Here is a 17284-nt window from a genome sequence, read left to right on the forward strand (position 1 = left end):
AAATCCTGGAATTCTCTCTTTAAATGCATTATGGGTCTATCTTTAGCAAATGGACTGCAGCAGTTCAGGTAGCAGCTCGCCACCACCTTATGAAGAGCAACTAAGAATGGACAATAAATAGTGGCCCGGACAATAAATAGTGGCCCAGCCAATGATGCCCACATCTCATGATTGAATTTTTAAAAGTTATCAGATTTTAGAATCAGAAACTGAATTATTTTGAACTTTTCAATCTCTCAGATATTCCAAAATATTTCTCATGTAAAGAACTACTTATGAAGTGAAATGATTTGTTATGAAAAGCAATTGAACAGTTACCTTGTCTCATTGGTGACAGTTGAGGAAAGGGTGCTGATCAAAACAGTTTGGAAACCCAACTGCTCTTTTGAATATTGCATCCACAGATCATTTTAACATAGGCCTTAAAGAACACAACTTCCAACAATATGGCTTCACTTGGTGTTACTTTGAATTGTGTGCCCAAGTTTAGGCCTGTGTTTGGAATATACAACTTTCTCATATATATATATATATATATATATATATATATCAAGAGAATACCAACTGAACCAGGTTGATGCAAGGAAAAAAGTTACAATTAAACATGGTTTATACAAGTTTTATGCATTTTATTTTATTTAAAATGTTATCTTTGAATTCTTATTCAAGCTAGCAGATGTATGTGGATGAGGAGTCCAGCTGTTGTGGAATAGAAATAGAATGATCAAGAGCTACAGCTTAAAACCCTCTGAATATATTGAGTGTAAACTTATATAAAATTGTTCATGAAGCTATGGAATACACAGCCAACTGATTTCTTAGTATATTATAAACTGTAGCATCAACAAACCTGCATCATACCTTCAAGAAGAAGAATTTAAACATACATTTTACACTTTTAACATGCATTAATCTGCACTGGAAGCTTTTGTGATGTAAAATATTTGCAATGTGCTTGAACTGATTTTAGCAGCATTGTTGAAAATATTAATGAGTAAATATGACTTATTAATTGAAGGCATGACTGAAATCCGTATATATGAGAATGTGATAAAGCTAATTCAAATGATTCAGGATTTATAAAAGCTACTGGTGCAATCTTGTAATACTTGATTCTTATTGAGAAATATACGTAGCTCTGTAGTATAACCCAAGTATTTAGCTGCAAGGACTGTTGCATTATCTGGTAATTAATAAACCTGAAATCCCTTATTGATAGATCAAATTCAGGAATCAATCATAATTGTTACCTGGAGTTAAGGAGCTGTAGCCAAAGCTATGATAGTAAATGACCTGTTAACACAGAGAAATTTGATTTCACATGATTTCAACATCATATATCATAGGTATGTATCAATCAACCTGCCATAACTGAATTTCTCTGCTAGGAAATACTATATTTGCATTTGGAATTGGCCTTTGTTTTGTGCCTCCAAATAAACATGCTTTACTTATTTAATAAATTTGTGCAAGGAGTCAATATGGGTTGTTTTGCCAAGAAGGTGCGTGCAAGTGAATGTGTAACCACAATAGCAGTTTATGCATGGTGAATGATCAACAGAACTGAGTCCTCATGCAAAATGGATGAAACGCAAAGCTGATTTCTCATCACAGAACTGTGCTACAGTGAGAGAGGTCATGTGGTGTTACTGAAAATGTGGTGTGAGAATGGAAGAAAAAAATTCGTCCTGAAGAAAATTCCCAAGAACAAATGCAATATGTGAACGTGGACCAACTATTGGCCTACTGTTGAGAAATTTGTATTAGAATGGGTCCTTGAAAATCCTTAAAATGATTGCATTATCCCAGAAGTACAATGTACCTATGTGCACTTAAGTGGACCAAAATAAACAAAAAGACCAGTAAAGATTTCAGAGTAATGTTGAGTTGCTATGACTGCTTTATGTTGTGAAAATGTTCAGTATTGCAGCACAAGATCACGATCACTTGGGCAACTAAAAGACCTGGAAAGGGGGGACAAAATACCGGACAATATCCTGTTGATGTTTGTTCAGTAGGGCAGAGGTGTTGCTGTCAAATGGGACGCTTCCATCAAACAAGATTTTTTTTTGAGGATATAACTCTGAAGATGGATGAGGGAGATCCAGTAGATGTAGTGTACCCGGATTTTTTAGATTAGATTACTTACAGTGTGGTAACAGGCCCTTCGGCCCAACAAGTCCACACCACCCTGCCGAAGCGCAACCCACCCATACCCCTAACCTAACACTACGGGCAATTTAGCATAGCCAATTCACCTGACCTGCACATCTTTGGACTGTGGGAGGAAACTGGAGCACCCGGAGGAAACCCACGCAGACACGGTGAGAAAGTGCAAACTCCACACAGTCAGTCGCCTGAGGCAGGAATTGAACCCGGGTCTCTGGCGCTGTGAGGCAGCAGTGCTAACCACTGTGCCACCGTACCGCCCACTGGACTTTCAGAAAGCTTTTGATAAAGTCCCACATAAGAGGTTAGTGAGCAAAATTAGGGCGCATGGTATTGGGGGCAAAATACTAACTTGGATTGAAAGTTGATTGGCTGTCAGGAAACAAAGAGTAGTGATAAACGGCTCCATTTCGGAATGGCAGGCAATGACCAGTAGGGTACCACAGGGATCAGTGCTAGGACCGCAGCTTTTTACAATATATGTTAATGATATAGAAGATGGTATTAGTAATAACATTAGCAAATTTGCTGATGATACTAAGTTGGGTGGCAGAGTGAAATGTGAGCAAGATGTTAGGAGATTACAGGGTGACCTGGACAGGTTAGGTAAGTGGTAAGATGCATGGCAGATGCAGTTTAATGTGGATAAATGTATGGTTATCCACTTTGGTAGCAAGAACAGGAAGGTAGATTACTACCTGAATGGAATCAATTTAGGTAAAGGGCAGTACAAAGAGATCTGGGTCTTTTTGTACACCAGTCAATGAAGGTAAGCATGCAGGTAGTGAAGAAGGCTAATAGCATGCTAGCCTTCATAACAAGAGGGATTGAGTATAGAAGCAAAGAGGTTCTTCTGCAGCTGTACAGGGCCCTGGTGAGACCACACCTGGAGTATTGTGTGCAGTTCTGGTCTCCAAATTTGAGGAAAGACATTCTGGCTATTGAGGGAGTGCAGCGTAGGTTCACGAGGTCAATTCCTGGAATGGTGGGACAACCTTACGCTGAAAGACTGGAGCAATTGGGCTTGTATACTCTTGAGTTTAGAAGACTGAGAGGGGATCTGATTGAGACATACAAGATTATTAAAGGATTGGACACTCTGGAGGCAGGAAACATGTTTCCGCTGATGGGTGAGTGCCGAACCAGAGGACACACCTTAAAAATACGGGGTAGACCATTTAGGACAGAGATGAGGAGAAACTTCTTCACCCAGAGAGTGGTGGCTGTGTGGAATGCTCTGCCCCAGGGCAGTGGAGGCCCAGTCTCTGGATTCATTTAAGAAAGAGTTGGATAGAGCTCTCAAGGATAGTAGAATCAAGGGTTATGGAGATAAGGCAGGAACAGGATACTAATTAAGGATGATCAGCCATGATCATATTGAATGGTGGTGCAGGCTCGAAGGGCAGAATGGCCTACTCCTGTACCTATTGTCTTAAGATATTAACCATATTTTTGAGGATTTCTGGATGAAGTGCTTATGGCCAAAATGTTGATTTTCATGCTTCTCAGATGCTGCCTGACCAGTTGTGCTTTTCCAGCACCACACTCTCAACTCTGGAAATCGAAGTTACCAATTTCCAGTATATTTTTTGTCGGAGAGCAACAGAAACTGGGGTGTTATTGTCACATTATTAAGATATGCCCAGTAATCGAGCAATGGAATAAAAAGATGCAAAAACAGTTCAAGCGAAAATAACAGCATGCAAAACAGGATGTGGGGCAGTTCTGGCCAATGGAATGAAATTAAAATCAAAAGTAAGTTTCGAATATAAATCATACTAAAAATAAAGTTCTCTTCAGGAGATTTTGTACATTTCCATGATGATTGGATAGAGAGAGGTGAAGTAATAATAATTTGGTTATTGATATTCCTCACGGTGGTAGTTGCCAAATTGTGATGACAATACAATTAAAACAAGTAATCTTTGTATCATTGTGATAGGTAATATTTAAAATAAAATATTGAAAGATTGTATATGATTATTTCAGTGTATAAATATTTGCAATATGTTGCATAATTTACAGAATAAAAATGAAAAATCTGCATTTTGTATTAATAATCATAGATCACACATTGTAAAATTCAGTTCATTCAATTTCAATTATTTGCATAATATGTGAATTTTATAAAGCAAGGAGCTGTCTTGTCTATTTGATATATGTCTTGTTTGCGAAAGTGTATTTTCTATCTAATTTTTTTGCTCATTTACTTTGTGTGGTTGGAGCAAGAAATGGTAGCAGTGGAGGTGGGATTTTGAGAGTTTTCTGAAGAAGTCTACGCAGACCTTTTATTGCCTTTCAATGGGGATACAGTACTATCTGTTTATGTTCAAGTTGATTTGGTTCGTTACTCAAGATCATTTTTGGTTCTAGGTTCCGAATGCCTTTGAGCTTATCTACTTGCTCCTTGGTAAGTTCCGCGTTCCAAACAGGTGCTGTTCATTCAACAACATTTAATAATACTGCAATTAAACACATCAATTTGAGTATTGCAATGCTTGAGATGTACTGTGTGAACTCTTCTATTTGCTCTTTTTTGGAAAATGTGTCAGTGGGCTAAGCAAAGAACACAATTAATCGTGTGTGGGATGTAGCATTCATGTAACAGATGGATAAAGTAACACCTGTGAACAAATAACATCCAAGTTGCATTTAAAGCACAGGGACAAATGAGTGTAGTTTAACCTTGAGATGAGTGCCTCAACAAGCCATTCAAGCGTCATGTTTGTGCTGAATGGAATAGGTAGATAGTTGACTGACGGTGTAAAATCATTATAAGTGGAAATTTGCTTGCTGCTGCCCCCGCCCCACTCCTTATGTTTTGGCACCAAATCATGGCATGCTATTAATGCATAAATGTCATCAGTTCTTTCAGAAAATGTGGAAAGATGATTAGTTGTGGAAGGTTGAAAATAAAAGTGCCAGATCTAATCCTGAATGAAATCCTTAGGATAATATCAAGCCAAAACGACTCAATGAATTGATTAACTTTCTGTTCTGGATGTTGGAGACAATGAATTTTTTACTTTTATTTTTAAATGTGTTAAAGGTATTCTTGCGGAGTTAATTCAATGAAACGTGTCACACTGATTTTATCCGTTTTCCCAATTTTTTTTCGAAAATTACAAATGAATAGTTGTTCATGCAGAATTTCCCTGACCAATGCTCCAGGAGACGTAGTTTATGGTTGAAATGTTAACTCTCCTGCTCCTCGGATGCTGCCTGACCTGCTGTACTTTTCCAGCACCCACACGTTTTGACATAGTTACAATCGAACTCGAGAAGAAAATATTGAGAACAGCCATCAATCAGCCCCAGGACGAATACGCTTTCCTCTCTTCTCTATGTCCCCTCTGTTACACCCTTACTGCTTTACTCTCTCTCACCTTCTCCCTCTCATTCACCATCTCCATCTCTTTCACCCTCACAATCACACACTCCCCTTCTCACTGTCTCCCCTCACTCACGTTCTCACTCCCTCTTCTGTCACCCTCTCCCCTTCTCACTCACCTCCTGCTCACACTCTCCCCTTCTTACTCTCTCCCTCCCTCAAACCCTCCCGCTCACATACTCTCCCCCCACACCTTTTCTCACTCTCCCTCTCTCACTCACCCTCTTCCCCCTTACACTCCCCTCTCGCTCGCCCTTTTGCCCCTCACTCACTCTCTTTCCCCATCCCCTCTCACTCACCCTTTCCCTCCCATTCACCATCTCCCCCTCAATCTCCATCTCTTACCCTCTCCCCCTCACTCTCTACACCTCTCTCACATTCTTGCCCCCACACCCTCTCACTTACCTTCTCTCCCTCTCAATATCCCTCTCCCCCCTCGCTCACTCTCTCCTCTCTCAATCTCCCTTTCCTCTCTCACTTTCTCTCTCTCCCCCCTCTGACTCCCTCTCACTTTCTCCCTCTCACTCTCTCCCTCCCCATCTCACTCTCTTCCCTCTCCCTCACACTCCCCCACCCTCCCCTCTCTCTCTTTCCCCATCACTCTCCCCCTTCCTCTCCCTCACTCACCCTCCCTTTCTCTTCCCTCCTATTTCTGTTTATCTCTCAAATAAAACACAGAACCGTAGATGTTGGAAATCTGATACAAGAACAGAAATTGAGGAAGAAGCACCGCGGTCTGGCAGTATCTGTGAGAGGAATCAGGGTTAACCTTTCGGGTGATTTCTGTTATTGTTCTATTTCTCCCTCTCTGTCCTTTTACCTTCTTCACGCTTTTCTCCTGTTGCCTGGTAACGGCGACGCTCTCACTGGTTTCCGGGCCCCGGGAGGGAGACTCGCTTCAGGATCACTCCGGGATCAGGTTCAGGTTCAGGATCACTCCGGGATCGGGTTCAGGATCACTCCGGGAACAGATTCAGGTTCAGGATCACTCCGGGATCGGGTTCAGGATCAGGATCACTCCGGGTTCAGGATCACTCCGGGATCAGGTTCAGGATCACTCTGGGTTCAGGATCACTCCGGGATCGGGTTCAGGATCACTCCGGGATCAGGTTCAGGATCAATCCGGGTTCAGGTTCAGGATCACTCCGGGTTCAGGATCAGGTTCAGGATCACTCCGGGTTCTGGATCACTCCGGGTTCTGGATCACTCCGGGATCGGGTTCTGGATCACTCCGGGATCAGGTTCAGGATCATTCCGGGTTCAGGATCACTCCGGGTTCAGGATCTGTCGCCACCGTTCGCAGTCTCCCGGAGTCGAGAACAATTTTGTTTGAAACATGTAATCGGCTTGTTTCACCTCCCAGGTGGTGTCGTCCTTTTTAATTTTATTTAATTGTGTAGAATTAGTAATTGCGAAGGAAGAAGGGAAGGAGACAAACCCTGGGAGGAAAGGGAGGGGGTCCATTCACTGGCAAAGCCCTGTCCAGCTGGTGAGGACTTGTGTCTCAGTGATGGAGCTACATTAAGGTTAGTCTGAAATGTTAATGTTTGGGGAAATAAAGCTGGATCGTAGTAATTGTGAAACAGCAAACAACATGACCACTTAGTGACACTTTTCAGGTTCGAGGGTGGTACAAACTTTACACCTTCACAATTTATTTTCACTATTCCTCTTTTAGGGCACTTAAAGATTGGTGCAGAATATGAAGACATGGCTTACCTTTCACTAGCATCACACAGAATTAAGGGCAACCTAATGCCATCTTCCTTTTATAATGGTGTAGAGCTGCCGGTGTTGGACTGGGGTAGACAAAGTTAAAAATCACAGAACACCAGGCTATAGTCCAACAGGCACGCAGCCCGCATGTCAGAACAGATAACTCCATGTCCCAACACCTACAACTACTGTACTTTAACTTCAGATAATTGTTAATATTTTCAGATTAGCCTTAAGTGTTGTTCCACACAATATTTGTTTTAATTTTGAAATTATGTGAAATGTTAGTAAATAGAATCATGAAGTTTACATGACAAAAGAGGTAGTTTAGCCTATGATGTCTGGATTGTCTCTTTGCTAGCTTTCTTCCCCGAGCTCGATTGTCCCACCACCTCAAATACTTATCCAGTTTCCCTGAAGAATTTCACAATGGATTTTACCTCAATCACTCCTGGTGGCAAAACATTAGATGCTACAAAAATTCTCTGGAAAGGAATTTCTCTGGGACCCTCTTGTATTTTCAGTCACAATTTTAAATGAATAGTCCCTCATCACTGGAAACCCAAGTAGAGGAAACAAATTCTGAACACTTAAAGACCTCTTATGTGTCCTCTTAGTATGATCATTTCAAAACAGAGAAAACACTAACTCCTTAAGCTATAGCATCATCCTGATGAACTTAGATTAAGATGAATGTGGATTTAAATCTATGATTTGGAGATGCCGGTGTTGGACTGGGGTGTACAAAGTTAAAAATCACACAACACCAGGTTATAGTCCAACAGGTTTAATTGGAAGCACACTAGCTTTCGGAGTGACGCTCCTTCAGGTGATTGTCCTAATGAAGGAGCGTCACTCCGAAAGCTCGTGTACTTCCAATTAAACCTGGTGGACTATAACCTGGTGTTGTGTGATTTTTAGATTTAAATATAATTTGCAATGAGACTCCCAGAACTGCGGATTGTGGTGAGCCTGGTCTAATCTGCAAACTTATCACCACTTCTCCACCTTTTATACTTCTCAAAACAAAATCCAAAATGCAGTTGGTATTTTTAATGTACTAATTCACTTTAAGGAAATTCTATATTTTAATCCTTAAATTATTTGTTCATCTGCACCTTTCGTCTTTTATCCTTCCAAACTATATTATTGGTAACAGTAGCATACTATGCTGGTGACCCAGTGGTCTAGACAATTCTCTGGAGTCTATTGTTCAAATTCCACCATGGTGGTTGTGGGGGATTAAATTCAGTTAATGAATTAATCTAGAATTTCAGCTCATACTGGATCATCATAAAAATCCATCTGCTTCTATAATGTGCTTCAGGGCAGGGATTATGCACGTGACACCAGACCAATAACAATTCAGTTGAATCTTAACTTCCATCTGAAATGGCCTAGCAAGAGACTCTGTTGTATCAAACTGATGTAGAAACAAGTGTGGGCGTATGTAACACCAGATAGATTGCAGTACCTCATTTCTACCATCGGAATTAGGGATGGGCATTAAATCCTACTTTTGCCAACACTACTCTCATATCACAAATGAATAAATATTTTAAAAATTGCTAATGTAACATTAAATTATACATATCACATGTCTCCCCATTCCACAAACCTAGCATGGTTTACATATGTCAGTTATATTTCTCATTGTTTACCACATTACTTAACCTGGTATCAGTATAGTCGGTTTCTTCAATGCGAATTGGCTGTAAGGTGATTGAAGAATTTACACCATTATTTGTAGAATGTGAACTTTCCTTACATGTATTGACTGTAACACGATTCCCGTTCCATTGCTTTAAACGGTGCTGCTATTACGTGATTTTCTTATAATGCGGGATCGCACAGGAGACTGCATCGGGTGCAACGGATACAATAAATGACATTTGGGGAAGTGCACTCTCCTTTACATTGGGGAGACTGGACACCTTTTTGCAGAATGCTTCAGGGAACATCTCCGTTACACCCACGCCAATCAACCCACCATCCCGTGGCCAAACATTTCAACACCCCCTTCCACTCTGCTGAGGACATGCAGGTCCTGGGCCTCTTCCACCGCCACTCCCTCACCAGCCGATGCCTGGAGGAAGAACGCCTCATCTTCTGTCTTGGAACACTTCAATCCCAGGGCATCAATGTGGACTTCACCAGTTTCCTCATTTCCCTTCCCCCCACCTTACCCCAGTTCCAAACTTCCAACTCTGCACCATCCTCATGACCTGTCCCGCCTGTCAATCTTCCTTCCCACCTATCCGCTCCACCCCCATCTCCGACCTATCACCTTTACCCTCACCTCCATCAACCTCCTGCACTCCCAGCTACCTACTCCCCAGCCCCATCCCCTCCCATTTATCTGTCCATCCTTGAGACTTCCAGCCTCATTCCTGATGAAGGGCTCCTTGGATGCTGCCTGATCTGCTGTACATTTCCAGCACCACTCTAATCTTTTTCCAGTTAAGCCTTGTCAAAAATGTCATCTCCAATAAGATTCTGCTTCTGTGATCCCTGTACAAAGGATATTTGGGTGAGATGGACTTGTAGAATAGAAAATATTAAAGAATGCACCATTTAGCATTCTGCCTTTGCTTTTGCTATTCTAATTCAGAAAATCTGTAAACTATTGTACATCATGAATTTGCCATAATGGATTGCCTTATTCCTAATAGAAGATAACAAGTATAAATGATAATTACCTCTCTTGGTATGAAGTTCACAGAAACTCTTCAATTTAGTAAAATTATTGGTAAATGCTGAACAACAAATTCACATTTTCCTCAAACATTTTAAGAGTAATCTACTTTTAATTAACCACCAAATTGCAAGCAATAATTGACTCTAGATGATTTGTACCTGTTATTTTTGATGAATTATTAATACCAGGATGTATTATAGAAAAAACATACTTAAATGAACACATCTTTGACATACTGTAATTGAAAGATGATTTATTCTAACATAAGAAGTTTCTCTTGTGAAATGCAATGCAGTATGAAAATAATTCAGTGCCTAGTTATTACACAGTACTGATACAGCTTTTTGACTCTCAAATACTTTCTAAATGTATTATTTAAAAATGATGCTGACTGTAACTATGAGATAATTGCTTTAACTTGTTTTTATCTCTTTAGAATGATTTTGACATGATAATAATGAATCCTATTATCTTGGAAAATAAACGTTCACCTCGTCTGTATCCATCTCCACAAAATGATTACTTATTTCAGAATAATGAAGAAACAACAGCATATGATCAATCATGTGAATCAGATATGTAAGTAATCCACAAGTATTTTCCAATACCAATTTACTTTGGTTCATAAGCTTTTTTCTTGGATTATTCTATGCTTAACATAAAAAACATCAATAGATTACCAGAAGAGAATAAATAAATATTTGGGCTAATACAAAAACACTTGTCTCTCACACTGTGAAAAACATATATTTGTGGGTTTGCTTGTAATGACAAATCACCTATCCCTGTTTTGTCACTTCCCTGCTGAAAGATCTGGCTGTAATTTTTCAGCAATGTCCCCTAGTCTCCAGATTCCCCAGCCAGCAAAATAGGTTCTAACTATCGATCTTGTCTGTCCCCCTTAAGATCTTGAAAATATGGACTTAATCACCCCCATATCTTCTAAATTCCAGGGAATACAATTCTAATTTATACAACCTGTCCTTGTAATTCAGTCCCTGGCATCCATTTTGGTAAATCCATGCTACATTCAGTACAAAGTTAAAAATCCTTCCCCAGATATAGTGCTCAGATGGATGTGATCCTTTGCCAGAATATTGTTGAATGCTACAAATGGGTATCATCTTAAAAGGAACAGAGTAAAGGAGAAGCAAACAAAAAACATACATGAATGAGAGGAAATTGGATTGTTTAGAGCACAAAATTGAAAATTTTCAGGTAGTTACATGAGAAAAATTATATTAATCATCTAATTAAAACAATTAAAAATTAAGTACATGATGAGTTACAGAGGACATGTGAATTGCAAAGGAGAATAGGCAGGTTAGTACAGGAATATGAGGAAAGTGAAGCAAATTTCACAACCAGGACTTTGGGAGAGAAAAAGAACAGGGCAAGACCAAGAAAATAGATTATCTCACCAACGTATTGTTCTGCTAGTGAACCAGCTCAAGCATAAGCTGTTCCTTCCTCAGAAAAATGGGTGAATAGCAAAACAAATATTTCACATCAGTATTTACTGTGGAAAAGGACATGGAAGCTCGGGAACTTAGCGGCATAAATAGCGATGTCAGAAGTGGAGGTGTTGCAGGTCTTAAAATGCATAAAGACAGATAGGTGCCCAGGACCTGATCAGGTATTTCTCAGAACTTTGTACAAAGCTATAGAAGAGATTGCTGAGCCTCTTGCTGTGATACTTGGATCATCGACAGCTCCAGTTGAGGTGCCAGAAGACTGACTGGAAGTGGCTAATGTGGTGCCATTATTTAAGGAAGGCTGTAAGGAAAAGTCAGGGAACTATAGACTAGTGAGCCTTATGTCTGTAGTGGGTAAGTTGTTGGAAGGGAGTTGTTGGACAGGGTTTATATGTATTTGGAAAGGCAAGGACTGATTAGGAATAGTCAAGGACTGATTAGGAATAGTCAATATGGTTTGCGCTTGGGAAATCATGGCTCACCAACTTGATTGAGTTTTCTGAAGAGGTGGCAAAGAAGATTGATGAAGGCAGAGTGGTAGACATCGTCTATATGGACTTCAGCAAAGTGTTCAAGAATATTCTGCAAGATAGACTGGTTTGTAAGCTTAGATCACATGGGATCCAAGGGGAGCTAGCCAACTGGATACTAAATTGGCTTAAAGGTAGGAGACAGAGGGTGGTGGTGGAGGTTTGCTTTTCAGACTGGAAGCCTGTGACCAGCAATGTGCCACAAGGTTCGGTGCTGGGTTCACTGCTTTTCATCATTTATATAAATGATTTGAATGTGATATAGGAGGTATGGTTAGTATGTTTGTAGATGATACCAAAATAGGATGGATAGTGAAGAAGATTATCTCAGACCTTGATCAAATCGGTCATTGGCTGAGGAATGGCATCGAGAGTTTAATTTAGATAATTGTGAAGTGTCGCATTTTGGGAGGGAAAACAGCGCAGGACTTACACAGTTAATGGTAGAGCCCTAGGTAGTGTAGTGGAACAAAGAGACTTAGGGGTGCAGGTGCATTGTTTCTTGAAAGTGGAATCGCAGGTAGACAGGGTGGTGAAGAAGGTGTTTGGCACGCTTGCCTTTATTGGTCAGTGCATTGAGTATAGGAGTGAGTACATTATGTTGTGGCTGGATAGGATATTGGTGAGGCTACTTTTAGAATACTGCATACAATTCTGGTCTCCCTTCTATACGAAGGATGCTGTGGAACTTGAAAAGTTGCAGAAAAGATTTACAAGGATGTTGCCAGAATTGGAGGGTGCAGAAAAGATTTACACAGATGTTGCCAGTATTGGAGGGTTTAAGGTATATGGAGAGGCTGAATAAGCTGAGGATATTTTCACTTGGAGTGTCAGAGGCTGAAGCATGACCTTAAGACAGGTTTATAAAATCATGAAGGACATGGATGGGGCAAATAGCCAAGGTCTTTTTCCTAGGATGAGGGAGAGAGTCGAAAGGTGTGGCGCTGGAAACACACAGCAGGTCAGGCAACATCCGAGGAGCAGGCTTTATCAGGCTTACGCCCAAAATGTCAATTCTCCTGCTCTTCGGAAGCTGCCTGACCTATTGTGCTTTTCCCGCATCTGCAGTTCTCACTTTCTCCTAGAATGGAGGAGTCCAAACTAGAGGGCATAGGTGAAAGGGGAAAGATTTTAAAAGGACCTGAGAGGTAACTTTTTCACATGCAGAGAGCGGTGCGTGTATGGAATGAGCTGCCAGAGGAGGTCCTGGAGACTAGTAGAATTACAACATTTAAAGGCAACTGGATAGGTTATGAATAGGAAGGGTTTAGAGGGATATGGTTCAAATGCTGCCAAATGAAACAAGATTAATTTAGGATATTTGGTAGGAATGGATGAGTTGGACTGAAGGGTCTGTTTCAGTGCTGTGTGACTTTGACTCTATAACTACCTCATAAGAGCACCATAACTCACCGCATTGGGACCTGTAGTTCAGGTCTGAAGTTCATGAACTCTTTATGAAAGCTAAATGGCCTCATGGAATGATGTAATTCTATTTCGTAAGAAAAGAACAACTTCCAAGACTACCAGAAGTTTCAAAGCACAGTACCGCAAATGAAGCATTTGGAACCAACCTTTCCAATATAGAAAACAAGGCAGCCAATTCACACACATCAAACTCCCTCATAGACCAATGAGATAATGACCAGATCATCTATTTTCATGATATTGATTGAGGGAATAAATATTGATGAGGAACAAGGGATAATTTCCTTACCCTTCTTTGAAGAACAGCCCGAGCAGGTAATTGGGTCTCAATGTAATATCTCATTCACAAATGATAGCTCTGAAAGTGCAGCAACTCCTCAATGGAATCGCAGCTGACACACTTATTGGAATGGAGTGGAAAGACATATATCAATAAAGGGATGGCATGGTGGCTCAGTGGTTTGCATTGCTACCTCACAGTGCCAGGGACCGGGTTCAATTCCTGCCTTGAATAACTGTTGTGTGGAGTTTGCACGTTCTCCCCGTGTCTGCATGGGTTTCCTCCGGGTGTTTCCTGCAACAGTCCAAAGATGTGCAGGTCAGGTGGATTGGCCATTCTAAATTGCCCATTGTGTTAGGTGTATTAGTCAGGGATAAATACAAGGTAGGGGAATGGGTGTGGGTGGGTTACTCGTTGGAGTGGATTTGTTGGGCTGAAGGGCCTGTAGGGAATCTAATCTAATCAGCACGCATACTGATCTGCAATTCCACTCTTGTTGGAGTATGATGTTGAATGTTTAAACTGCATTCAGGGGAATGAGTGATTCCTTCAGCCAGACAGCTTTGTATATTTCCAGTCCACACTATAACGAGTAAATCAATATTTATGTTATTAACAGTGATCTATACAGCCTTAATAAACATAAGTATAATTAACTGACATTTCTATTTTCTCTACCATGTGTATGTTTTGCCATTTACATTTTCCTTTTCAGCTTGGCTCTTGCAATATGTTTTAAAGGTCAAAGCAAAAGAAACAATAATCCTGCGGCTGCGACTAATGCAATAGAAAAGGAGGTGACGTGATTACGGCAAGGACAAATTAATAATGAAATCTTGCCTGAATGAGTGCAGTTGCAACAACACAAAAGAAACTCAATGTAAAAGCAAAGCTTGATTGACACACTATTCACAACTTTAATTATTAATTTCCTCAAGCACTGGTACAGAGTCGAAGCAATGTGTGCCATCTACAGGACATGCTGCAGTGACTTGCTGAGGCTCCTTTGACAATACCTTTTAATATGCAACCTCTATCATCTAAAACAAGGACAGCAGGCACATGATATACTACCACCTGCAAGATCCCCCCTAGTCACACACCATCCTGATTTGGAAAGTTTTCACTGTTCCTTCTCTGCTAAAATCCTGGATTCCTACTTGCCCACTCCCTGACCCAATGGTACTGCGGATGTATCACATGGACGATAGTGGTTCAAGGAGATTGATCACCACTGTCTTTCCATGGGGCAATTAGGGATGGACAGTACACACTGGCCTTCTGTGATATTAATATCCCATTCATTGAATAAAAGAAAACATCTTTAATTGTACCAGATAGATTAAAACATTTCATTGTCTATGCTATGTAAATCTCTCAACCTGACGTTCATGTTGATACAATTAATAATGTCCAACATGTATCAGCTGATTTCTACTCTGTCATATTTAGAATTGATCGAAATTTTGCTGCTCGAATTATTCAAAGATCATGGTGTTCTTACAGAAATAAACAGCTATTTCGCCTCCTCAAGCACACAATCTGTGCAGCTGTAAGTATAAAATCGGAATCTATTGTACAGGCTATTAATAACAGAGAAATGAGGAAGGTTTCTTTTTCTCTCTCTATCCATTGCTTTTATGTTTTGTTCACCAATAACTAATATTCATAACCTTTCATAACCACAGTAGGAGTACTGCATACAATTCTGGTCACCCTGCTATAGGATGAATATATACTTAAGAGGGAAATCAAGAGGACAAAAATGGGACATGAGATAGCTTTGGCAAATAACATCCAAAGGGATTTTATAAATACATTAAGGACAAAAGGGTAACTAGGGGGAGAATAGAACCCCTCAAAGATCAGCAAGACAGCCTTTGTGTGGAATCGCAGGAGATGGAGGACATACTAAACAAGTATCTTTCGTTAGTGTTCACTGTGGAGAAGGACATGGAAAATACAGAATGTGGGTAAAAAGATGGTGACAGCTTGAAAAATGTCCATATTACAGAGGAGGTGGTGCTGGTTGTTTTGAAACATGTAAATGTGGATAAATCCTTAGGACCTGATCAGGTGTACTGTAGAACTCTGTGGGAATCTTGGGAAGTGATTGCTGAGCCCCTTGCTGAGATATTTGTATCATTGATGGCCACAGGCGAGGTGCTGGAAGACTGGAGGTGGTGCCACTATTTTAAAAAGGTGGTAAGGACAAGAAGGGAACTATAGGCTGGTGAGCCTGACATCGGTGGTGGGCAAGTTCTTGGAGGGAATCATGAGGGACAGGATTGACATGTATTTCGAGAGACAAAGATTGATTAGGGATAGTCAGCACGGCTTTGTGCGTGGGAAATCATGTCTCACTGACTGGATTGAGTTTTTTTGAAGAGGAAGATTGATGAGCGTGATCTATATGGACTTCAGTAAAGTATTCGACAAGGTTCCTAATGGTAGACTGGTTAGCAAGGTTAGATCACATGGAATACAGGGAGAACAAGTCATGTGGATACAGAACTGGCTAGAAGGTAGAAGACAGAGGATGGTGGTAGAGGTTTGTTTTTCAGACTGAGGCCTGTGACCAGTGGTGTGCCACAAGGATCGGTGCTGGGTCCACTGCTTTTTCTCATTTATGTAAATGATTTGGATGTTAAAATTAGGTGGTAAATTGGTAGTGTATGGACAGGAAAGAAAGTTACCTCAGCTTACAACAGGATTTTGATCAGATGGGTCAATGGGCCAAAGAATGGCAGATGGAGTTTAATTTAGATAAATGTGAGGTGCTGCATTTTGGAAAGGCAAATTAGGGCAGGACTTTTACACTTAATGGTAAGGTCCGAGGGAGTGTTGCTGAACAAAGAGACCTTGGAGTGCAGGTTCATAACTCCTTGAAAGTTGAGTCTCAGTTAGATAGGATAGTGAAGAAGGTATTTAGTATACTTTCCTTCATTGGTCAGAGAATTGGGAGGTCATGTTGCAGCTGTACAGGAGATTGGTTAGGCCACTTTTGGAATATTATGTGCAATTCTGGTCTCTCTCCTATAGGAAGGATGTTGTGAAACTTGAAATGGTTCAGAAAAGATTTACAAGGATGTTGATTTGATAGGAGGGTTTCAGCTATGGGGAGATGCTGAATAGGCTGGGGCTGTTTTCCTTGGAGCGTTGGAGGCTGAGGGGTGACCTTATAGAGGTTTATAAAATCATGAGGGGCATGGTTAGGGTAAATAAAAAGTTTTTTTTCCCTGGTTTGAGGGAGTCTATGTCTTAGAGGGCGTAGGTTTAGGGTGAAAGGGAAAAGATTTAAAAGGGACCAAAGGGGCAACTTTTTCAGGCAGAGGGTGGTGCCTGTATGGAATGAGCTGCCAGAGGAAGTGATGGAGGCTGGTACAACTGCAACATTTAAAAGGCATCTGGATGGGTACATGAATAGGAAGGATTTAGAGGAATATGGGCCAAGTGCTGGCAAATGGGACAATTAGATTAGGATATTTGTTCAGCATAGACGAGTTGGACCGAAGGGTCTGTTGCCCATGCTGTAAATCTTTATGACTCTATTAAACTGGAAAGGGTGCAAAAATGATTTGCGGAATACTACCAAGA

At 40.6% G+C, this 17284-nt stretch overlaps 1 protein-coding gene across 2 annotated transcripts in view; it reads left to right on the forward strand.

Annotated features, from left to right (window-relative positions):
- Window positions 1-6570: 6570 nt before the first annotated feature.
- cunhxorf58 (chromosome unknown CXorf58 homolog) overlaps window positions 6571-17284 on the forward strand; it is a 41562-nt gene continuing 30848 nt past the window's right edge. For both annotated transcript variants that reach the window (XM_087992926.1, XM_087992925.1), the window contains exons 1-4: window positions 6571-6606; window positions 6802-7086; window positions 10411-10553; window positions 15140-15239. In XM_087992926.1, coding sequence (XP_087849052.1) covers window positions 10423-10553; window positions 15140-15239 — 231 coding nt within the window. In that variant the 5' untranslated portion in view covers window positions 6571-6606; window positions 6802-7086; window positions 10411-10422. The remainder of the gene's footprint in view (window positions 6607-6801; window positions 7087-10410; window positions 10554-15139; window positions 15240-17284) is intronic.

This window comes from Chiloscyllium plagiosum, unplaced genomic scaffold (genome assembly GCF_037043375.1).
Source record: "Chiloscyllium plagiosum isolate Xiang-an unplaced genomic scaffold, Cpla_swu_hap1 HiC_scaffold_12, whole genome shotgun sequence".
Classification (NCBI taxonomy): Eukaryota; Metazoa; Chordata; class Chondrichthyes; order Orectolobiformes; family Hemiscylliidae; genus Chiloscyllium; species Chiloscyllium plagiosum.